This window comes from Anopheles coustani, chromosome 3 (assembly GCF_943734705.1).
Source record: "Anopheles coustani chromosome 3, idAnoCousDA_361_x.2, whole genome shotgun sequence".
Classification (NCBI taxonomy): domain Eukaryota; kingdom Metazoa; phylum Arthropoda; class Insecta; order Diptera; family Culicidae; genus Anopheles; species Anopheles coustani.
This window is the reverse complement of record NC_071288.1, coordinates 6,811,709-6,821,519: the sequence shown is the minus strand read 5'-3', so window position 1 is coordinate 6,821,519 and position 9,811 is coordinate 6,811,709. Positions and strand designations below refer to the sequence as shown.

Below are 9,811 nucleotides of genomic sequence, written 5' to 3'. Positions count from 1 at the left end.
AAACTTATTGTAGGAAGATACCCGATACAATTTGTTGCAACCTGCTACGCCTTGCATAAATATTGCACTTAGTTCCACGGAACCAGTAACATCATTGCTCCAGTCCGAGGAACTAATTATACCCAACACTAGACACAACATAAAACTGTTACCTTCGAGTATTGCACGCACACTACCACAAGTACCTGCTGTGAGCATCGCTTTCTATCTCTCTCTTTCTCTTTCTTTTTATGTTGTTTCCACACTCGCATCAATTTGCGATCCTCCCAATGCAGAAAAAAGCATTTAAATTCATTATTTAAATTTTGTCTATTTTTCCAATAAAAAATAGTTTCATAACAACCACAGATACGAGGATTATTTAATATTTGGCTTTATTATAAAGTTCTTTGAGCAAAGGGTAAACTAATCGAACTCAATATGGGTAGGTAGCGTCCCACGCTTTCGAGCTGCTTCGACACGTTTGTAAAAATCGGAAAAGTCCACATGCGAACGAATTCTTCGATTAGAATCGTACGGATTACCAGGTTGGGTCCTGAAATTAGTAAATAAGATGAACAACTGTACCATCAATTTCTTGCCTCCGCTGTTCTACATACATATTTGAACTTGTCACCGATATGTTAGAGCTGATAGTAGAATGGTTCCCCTCTGTAGGGGTAGCATCGGAGCTGGTCGAACTGTAGGAGATGGTTGAGTTCAAGCTACGATTTCCATTCTTACGATTCACGAAGGCTTTCGGGAGCACATAGTTAAAGTTGCGAATCAACAAAGTCACATCGTCGCGGCTGTTGAAAGCGGTGGGTTTATTTTCTTCCACCAATTGCATGTAGGTGTCATGGTGCTCCTGCACAATGCGATGCACCACCGACTGTGCTACTCCGCCCAGCGTGGACTGGTTCTGAAATTCTTCTGAAATCATCCGCACCAGTTCCCGATTGCCGGTGGATATGTCGCCGGGGAAAATATCGTGTAAAGCTCGACAGAGTCCACTGGACATCAGCACTAGGAACCGACAGGCAGGAGTAATGTCAATGCCACCGACGATTTCCGGCTCAAAGATTACCGGTTCGGCGCAAGCGCCCGAGAGAAAGTTGCAATCCTTATAACCTGCCTTTCCGAGATAGTTTCCAATGCAGCGTGTACTGTATAGAGGAACTCCTTCAAAGTTTTGCGCCAACAAACCGAGACGAAACAGGCGCGCAGCTTCCTCGGGATTGAGCAAATTATGATCGACACTCAGCTGCGTCACGGTCAGCGTGTCGTGCTCATCCGTTTTACACAGCAACGCTCGACAGTTGCCAATGTTGCCCAAGTACAGATGCGATCTGTGCACCAGCCCCAACACCGCACTGCTCCCAATGGACAGTGCATTGTTGAGTGAATCGAGCTTCTGCAGTACATTTTCGAACTGCTGCGAAATTTCGTACTGATTCATTCCATCGGCCGATAAATGAAGCTGTATTGCCGTCTTGGTGGCGACGTGTTGGTTTATCGACTCAAAGTATCCTTTCTCCACCGACATGAACGATTGCCGCATAAGCTCCTTCACAGCTTCGTCCGTGTTGCATTTTTTCAGCTGATCCAGCAGCAGATCGGCCGCCATCTCTTGCAGTGCCTTTTCAGCCACTATCGCACCGTTATGCCCCGAAAGTATAGCATACATCGAACTGCAATACAAAAAACACACAACGTATTACACGGCACCGCGTAATCATTCGAAGCGAATAAAACCATACGTCGTTTCTTTGGCGTCCTTGTTTGTCGTCGAATTGTTCGCTAAGCAAAGGCACTTTTTATCACGCGATTCATATCCGACGCATCGGGTACCATCTTCCCTGTGAAGCAAAAACCAAAGCACAGATGTTAGTATACACGATAACCTATCTGTTTAGCGTATGCTTACTTATATATTTGATTCGTTGCTTCCCCCACACCGGTTTGATTGCAAACCTTTAGGTCATCGGTCCAATGTTTGGTCTTGATACTTGTCTCCATCATTACTGGGTACGGTCGAGACACGGCTAGGTGTTAAACGATTACAATAATGCTAATGTGCACTAGACTAGTTATAAGTATTGTTTCTCAACACACTTTGGGCTGGTCAGATGGCTGGTTTGTTTATTATTTACGTGTTTAAAGCCTCGCAATCTAGATTACATTGAGTCATTGAGTTTAGTTGTTTATTTTTCCCTTTCACCTGAGAACTGTCATTAATGTCAAGGCGATGCGCAACAATTTTCTTTTTCTCAACCCGGTTGAAATAGCCGGTAGCATATCAAATAGATGGAGAAAACGTTGATTGATTTTATTAGAGTTCTAAAAGCTTATTTGAATTACTTATTCCTGATCATCGCTACCACTTTCTTCGTCACTTTCTTCTTCTTCTCCACCGCCCTCGTCCATCCTTTCAACTTCTTCTTGTGGCTGATGCTCTTGGGTATCAGAGCTGTTCTCATCCGCATCGTCACTGTCTCGATTTTTCTCTTCTGAATCTCCCTCATCACTTCGTTCTTGTTCCTCCTGCTCTTCGTCTTCTTGTTCGTCAATCGCCGCCACGTTTTCCACCGGTGGCGCCTCCGAGGCAGTATCTTCCCCCCCTTCGTCGTCCTCCGAGGTATGTTCGATCCGACCATTCACCATGGGTGCCCCGTTTTCGTCATTGCCGTTCATTACGCCGTTGACCGATGTCTCTTCCAACCGACGGTTTAGATCCTCCAGCTCCTCGTTCAATTGAGCGTACCGACCCTGTAAGGTTTTTTCGCGCTCTGTTTGTCGCATCACGTCCTCCGTCAGCGACTCCAAGCGTTTCGGAATGGCCAGATCTTCCTGGGCGGCCAAAAACTTGAACGTCGAAAGTGCCAAACAGTTCTGCTCGATTTGTTCGTTTGTGTCCTGGAACTGCTTGATCAGGGCTTGCGCTCTTGCCTGATACCCGGCCGTGAGGATCTTCAGCTTTTTCTCAATCTTGCCGCACCGCTTCGCTTCCTTGGCCATGTGCTTGCGATTGATTTCGAGTCGTTTTTCTGCCGACTCGATGCGATCTTTCTTGCTGGCCAGATTGGCACGCGTGTACCGGTTTTGGCTGGGAAGATAGAGTACCTGGGACAAACATTCTTGCCACACCTGCGTGTAACTTTCCAGCGAAAGGTCGCCGTGGGCCATACCCTGCTTCACTACACCCATTTCCGCGGCCAACATCTTGCGTGCTTCGTTCAGCTCGGTCTCGTCAATATTCTCGTACGGATGTTGCTCCAGGTACGCCTGGTACTGACTCAACGGAGGGCGCTTTGAGGGAAGAACCTGCGTGTGCTGAATTGGATTGCGATAAGCATCATAATTGAGCATTTTTACCATCTCCTGCTTGACCAACTCTTCCGCCTTTTGCAGATCCGTTAACCCATGCATTTCATTTGATGGCCTCAACACCGTCGTGTTAATGTCCAGTGGACGAGGCAAATCGCGCTGGATGACTTGTGAGCGCAGCGAGAGTTCCTTCGCTTCCTGTGCGAGTTTGTTACGCTTCCGCTTTTCATCTACGTCCGCCTGATCGGGCACCATCTGTTCCATGTCCATCGTACCATCATCGGCCGCTTCGTCCGTTTCGTTATCAGGTACAACGATCTCGTAGTCATTCCTTGGCGTGGGAAGTGATGCCAAACCTTCCTTCAGGGACGATTTTAGCTGTTTCTGATAGGATTTGTAAGCGGCCGGTGTTTCCGCCACACTCAAACCGTCTTCGGTGTTAATGTTGAGCTTGTCGCGAAGGAAATTCGGGGTTGCTCCGGGTGCATGCGGTTGCGTGGCCGAGCCTCCAACCGGAACCATCGCTCCTGAAGCGGGAGTCAAAAAACCTCCAGGAGTAGCAGCGCCATCCGGCCCACGCACCGAGCGGAACGGAGTAGCTAGCACCGTATTCGGTGTAGCGACTACCTGACTTTGCGGGAGAACCCCGGAAAAGTCCGACTGATGGAGTGGTGTATTCACGCCACCTTTCAACGGTGTTTCCACGTGCGTCAGGGCCATCATGTTTTGAGCTTCTTGCAAAATGCGATCCGTCACCGGTGCAGGAGTGCGCGGAGTAGCCGCAACCTGTGGCGTAATGCTGTAGTCTGCAAGCAACGCATCGGTTGTTTCAACGCCACTTTCCGATGCCACCTCCTTGGCAATCTCACTAGCACGACCAAGCTTAACGACTTGCTGGAGCTCCTGATCGGAAATCTGTGGTTCCGGGAGAACCAGTTTCGAACGTTTTTTAGCCGGCTCCTGGTTTTGCAACAAAGCCGTTGGCACATCGTTTTCCTTCCTTTGTTTAAGCTTTTCCTTATCCTTCTTGCGCTCGCGTGCTTCCTTTTCCGTGCGCAGCTCCCCATCGAGGCTCTGTTGACGCAAGCTGGAGAAGTCGGCCGCAATCGGCACTACAAACTCATCGACCGTATCGTAAAAACCAGGAGCCGGTGTTTTCTCGAACGGAATCTCCGAGTTGTAATCTATTCCCTTCAGCTTACGCTTTCGATTGCCTCCACCGATTCCGGCCGCACGAAGTTCCCGCCGCTTCTGTAAAGCCGCTAGACGGCGAGCCTCTTCCAGCTGCTTTTCACGGGCCTTTCGCTTTGCCTTCTTACCCTGCGTATTGGCCAGACGGGCACGAGCCTCAGAAAGCATCTCCAGCTCGTCTTCGTCCATGTCCTTCGGATCTGGACGGGCCGGTTTCGTTTCCGGGTTGGGATCGATCTCGCCGGGCTTCAACTTGCGTGGATCATCCATCCCATCTTCGCCCTCCTCCTTCCGCTGGGCCTGATCGAGAAGATACTCGTACCGCTCCAAACATTGCGCCGCCGTACGGCCTATGATCGGTGCAATCGTGCGCCATTGGGTTGGCATTAGCTTGGCCAGATGGAGCAGCTTTTCATCTTCCTCCCGAGACCATTCTGTCTTTTTGATGCTCGGATCAAGCCACTCGTACCAGCGAGCTTTGCACTGTTTTGCTGACTTCCGGTGCAGAAGCGACGCAATACGGGACCACTGGTTTTTGCCATATTTCATGACGGCGGCTTTGAGGATTTCATCCTGCGGGCGGAAAAGTTCATCGTTACAGATTAAACTTGCAATAACCACTAACCGGTACCCCTAAGGATACCCATCCGGTAGCAGGGACCATCTTACCTCTGTGTTCCGCCAAACACCGCCCTTTATCATAATTCGTGGCATTTTGACGAGGCGTTGTTGATCGCACTATCAGCAAGATGGTTCTATTATTTTATTCAATCACACTTCGCACTTTTCGGGATAATCGGAACACTGTTGATTACAATTTTAGTTGTTTCTTTTCTGATGCGGAGCAAGCATCGATTGACACTTGACGGCAACGTCAAACCGACAAAAAACCGATAGGGTAAACTGGCGTGTTTATAGCATACGATCGAGAGGTTCAGCCGAGAATGTGAATCATATTGCAGTTGGTCATATTTCTCGCACGTGGTTTTAGGTGCAAAGGGAAAATTTGTTAAATTAACACATTCTCATTTCTTTTCGGCACTCATGAAAGGATTTGCATCATTTCATACTTAAATTGCTCTGTGTTTTTTTATTGCCTATTTAATAATATGCTTAAACCTAGACGACATTTCAAGGAGATTTTCAATTCAACAAATAGCGATACTCTCGTTACTAAAATAATCAACAACATAAAAATATTCCATTTTGATTTCCATAAATCTTGACTGAAAATCTAATTTTGCTGCTTTTTGTTTTGCCCTCAATACACTTCGCCGTTTGTGTATCATGCAAGAGTTGAAAAATCAAGAGCACCAGAAAACAAAGACGGACAGTTGTGATTTTATTTAAAAACAAAAACGAATTTAATTCATTAACTCAAACGAATGACTTTGGCAGTTTTGTGATTTTTTAATTTCCTTCAGTCCTACTGTGCCTATCATCACGTTTCGTAGAGACAATTGTAAGCATGCAGTGAAGCCTGGGATCACTGTATTGCATATGGCCTAAGGTCTGTGTGTTTTTTTGCTCTTCTTATTATACCTACATTAGCTTAGCCCTCCATCTTTCAATAAATCTATTTGATCTATTCGATAGTGGTAAAATTGACTGATAATAAAGGCCAATAAAACCATACTAAATAAATTACCCACATCGTGTTTTGGAATGTTGTGACCGAGAATTAAATTTGAAATTGCACCTTAATAAACGAGATGAGAAATACACCGTAAATCGTTGCATCTTTCCAAATAATTACTTATTTACAGAAAAAAAACCCGGTTATTGGTACTGCAGAATCTTCTTCTGAGAGATGGGATGATTGATTTAGTTCTTTAACTACTTCTCAAACGTACTTGTGCCGGAAATCGTTTCAAATACCTCCTGGAAAGGTACCCTAGCCTAGGTTAACTATGATGTCCTGACTTACTATGTACAACGGAAACATTCTCTTAGGGTCGTAGTCAAATCGAACACCTCACTGATATTATCACATACATGAAATGGTTGTTTTCTATCCATCCTATTGCGCACGATGCACAGCATCGGCGATCGGTGCATAGGAAACATTGATTAGCTGTACAGCCGCGAAACGTACGCACTGGCTGTGAAGGTCATCGTCAGCAGCACAAAACGGGATAGGAAACTGCGGTGATGAAGCTTTGATGCTCCGCTACATCTCAGCTCGTCCCTAGGATAGAAGCTATCCGGTGGGGCGTCCTCGCTCACCTTACACCGTTCGCCACGTCGCTCGAACACACTGTTGCAGACGTCCTTACAGGAGGGACAGATAACGGCACCTCGATGTAGCCACCCTTCGGCCATAAGCTGAACGTTTAGCTTCTGACCGGCGAAGAAGCACTCGTACGATTTGTTTGCAATCATAATATGCAGGCGTCCGTGATCACAGCGATACTGATAGCAACCGGAGCCCCAATGTTGCCATTCGCGGGTCTGTCGGCAGGATCGTTCCTCCCACATGTTCTCGCTGTGGTCGAAACACTTCGAATTGGGGCCGTACGATTCCAGGGCAAAATTTTTCTCCGGTTCTACATGCAAAAAAAGTGAAGGATAAGAAAAGTCAGTAAAGTACACACTTTTCTCTAGCTGCCTGGTCCTTGTACGTACTAGGATTGTTGTCCTCGAACTGACACTGCGATCCACGCACGACCACGTTTTTGCTGCGCCATGTGAACTCCTGGATGTAAGGACAGTGATCAGCCAAAGACACTGATCCACCGTAGAAACCTTCCTCTCCGACTGGTACGTGTGCGAGGGAATCGAAGTTTTGGTATTGCGTTGGCAGTGGTGTTACGTGGCGCACCAGGTTGCACAGTGCAACCGAGCTGCGATCGTCGGTGCATTCCGTTTGAAGTGGATCCCGCTTCACTTTAGCGCAGAAGGGATGTATGGAGCGACCCCTAAAAGAAACAAAGTATAACGTTAAACTTCCGTCGAATGCTTCCACATTCAAACGGTATCGCACGGTTCCTTACTTCAGCGTATTAGACGTAATCCACTCCTTACAGCTGCGCATGGCAAAATTACATCCCAAATTGCGGCCCCACGTTAGGGGCGACGCCATGCTGTAGTTGGCCCGATACCATCCGGAATCCTCCATCAGGGCTAGTGTGATGCGTGAGAAGGCAGAACTTTGCGTATGCGTTCCCGTCATTGCTTCGTTTTCCAGTACACGCTTTTCCCAATGCGTTAACGCCGTTCCCTCGCCACCCTGATCCTCCAGTTCAGCACCTTCGAGCTTCTGGCAGCTAAAGTGATCGCGCACTTCCTTGACAACACGCGGCGTCACGAACATATCGATCGTCCGGTTGATCGTACCATCCCGGACGGCCCAATCGGTACGGACGACCTTCCGGATCGTTTCATCGCTCCATTGGTGGATTTGGAACCTAAAAGAAAGCTTACCACTTAAGTTTTTGTAACATTGGTAAGACCAGCTAAACTTACTTTTCATTTAAATACGGTTTCCCAGTGTCTGGCTTCCGGGGAGTCCTTGGCGAACCATCGTCATTCCGGAAGAAGGCATACAGACTGACCGAAAATCCGAGTGCGTGCAAAATTTCGTGCTTCACCGTCGAGAGCAGTGTCTGCAGTTCCTGCGGTTTCGTGCTGATACTGTCCGGACAGAGATTCGCATGACCGGCGATGGGTCGATCGAGACCGGCTTCCTGTTGACAATGAGCGGCGTACGCGACGGTCAGTCCCTTGTGGCACCGTTCTGACTGCAGCGCGGATACGTAGAACACAAAGTCTGCATTCGATATGCCCGATCCGGCCGTCGTGTTGGGATCCTCGTGACAATCCTGCCCGGTAGAATTACAAACCCGACAAACCTGACAAAAAAAAAACGCGGACGTAAGATCAAATGGCCGCTTGAGTTAGGGGTTCAAAAATTCACTTACATCGAGATGATCTGGTGGTACTTGGACCTCGCCGCATAGTGTGATCGGTTTGCACGAATCGATGCAGTAGGTCATCGAGTTCTTCACGAACACCTGGCTGCTTTCACACTTTCGATTTAGTCTTATGATTTCCTTCGTCTGGCGCACCATGAGGGCTTGCTCCCAAAACCGGACCGCTTCCGGAAGTATGGTGTTCTATTGGAAAGTGGTTCACTATTAATATACATCCTAAAGAGGAGTACGCTAGTGAAACTTACATTAATAAGGGAAAACTTATCAGTATCCAATCGATAGACAGACTCATCGTAGACGATCAGGATGCGAAGTGGTTGATCGATGCTGCGTTTTCGGATCACATGATGCGGTTCCAGCTGCACGCCGTGAATTACCTGAGAACGAATAAAGAAGATTAAACGTAAGAAAAAGGAAAATATGTAAATACACAATGTTTCTTGGGTTTAAAAAAGGATAAAAACTACGCCACATTGATTTCTTCCCTTCTAATAGTTAACAAGTAAGTTTTACGGAACTTTTTTCTCCGGTTTGATGATCGTGCCATAAATAAATGATCACTAGAAAATGATTATGTTTCATTGGAGTATTATTTTTTTTTTTCGCTGTTTAGATAATTCCCGTTGTTCCAACTTCAAGCTGTATGTGGTTGTACCGCTTAGAGCTGCCAATGTGAACCACCTTGAGCCGGATGGTTTTTTATTGCGCTTCTGGGCGCGATCACGTTCGGTTATGCTACAATGAAAGCATAGCACATAAGACCAAAAACTAAACCGGTCCGATCTGCGCCACCATTGAGTACTGTTTCAGATTCAGTTCGCTGGTGATAAATTACCATCTGGACTTATAAGGAAAACGATCAGATAAAAACAAAAACTCGCTGTTCAAATCATAGGGTTAATTTATGTTTCACCTAATAACAATTTCATGGCAGTAAAAAAAGGGAAAGATTAATATTTTACTTGTGTGTTTGCGATATGTGATCACGAGACAAAACAAGCACAAGTAAGTTCCTTCATCTTTCGTTTGGCGCAAACAAACACGTTCCTCTTTCCCACCATTTGATCTACAATTCAGAAACAATTGCACAAAACAATGATGACACACATTCTCACGCCGGAAGGCCTAAGTAGAACCAATTGTCAGTACCTCGAGACTTCCGTTACCGTAATGGAGCCCTTCGACTCATCTAGTTCTGGGTAGTCCACGACTACGGGAGCCAGCTGACTGCTGGCCAAGGTAATCGAACGGAACTTTAGCCTCTGGGTCACGTTCGTTCGTTTCGCGAATGTCTTGCATGCAGCTGTGATACTGGTGTGGAAAAAATTAATTTGCAGTAAATTACGCTCGACTTGGGCCGAAAGAATCTTTCGACAGATCTT

At 46.7% G+C, this 9,811-nt stretch overlaps 3 protein-coding genes across 3 annotated transcripts in view; all 3 read right to left on the bottom strand.

Moving 5' to 3' along the window:
- Positions 1-349: 349 nt before the first annotated feature.
- Positions 350-2,043, bottom strand: LOC131272141 (TGF-beta-activated kinase 1 and MAP3K7-binding protein 1-like). The gene is made up of 4 exons (XM_058273783.1): positions 1,907-2,043; positions 1,740-1,838; positions 600-1,670; positions 350-535 (listed from the first exon to the last, which is right to left on the bottom strand). The coding sequence occupies exons 1-4, from the start codon at positions 1,999-2,001 to the stop codon at positions 406-408; spliced, it is 1,395 nt and encodes a 464-aa protein (XP_058129766.1). The 5' UTR covers positions 2,002-2,043; the 3' UTR covers positions 350-405.
- Positions 2,044-2,335: 292 nt separating this feature from the next.
- On the bottom strand, positions 2,336-5,326 carry LOC131272140 (cell division cycle 5-like protein). Its single transcript, XM_058273781.1, has 2 exons — positions 5,167-5,326; positions 2,336-5,070 (listed from the first exon to the last, which is right to left on the bottom strand). The coding sequence occupies exons 1-2, from the start codon at positions 5,209-5,211 to the stop codon at positions 2,341-2,343; spliced, it is 2,775 nt and encodes a 924-aa protein (XP_058129764.1). The 5' UTR covers positions 5,212-5,326; the 3' UTR covers positions 2,336-2,340.
- A 500-nt stretch (positions 5,327-5,826) lies between these two features.
- Positions 5,827-9,811, bottom strand: part of LOC131272359 (leishmanolysin-like peptidase) — a 30,463-nt gene continuing 26,478 nt past the window's right edge. The window contains exons 2-7 of the mRNA XM_058274071.1: positions 8,675-8,806; positions 8,418-8,612; positions 7,963-8,348; positions 7,491-7,904; positions 7,123-7,415; positions 5,827-7,043 (exon numbers count right to left, since the gene is read on the bottom strand). Of these exons, the coding sequence (XP_058130054.1) occupies positions 6,568-7,043; positions 7,123-7,415; positions 7,491-7,904; positions 7,963-8,348; positions 8,418-8,612; positions 8,675-8,806 (1,896 nt within the window). The 3' untranslated portion in view covers positions 5,827-6,567. The remainder of the gene's footprint in view (positions 7,044-7,122; positions 7,416-7,490; positions 7,905-7,962; positions 8,349-8,417; positions 8,613-8,674; positions 8,807-9,811) is intronic.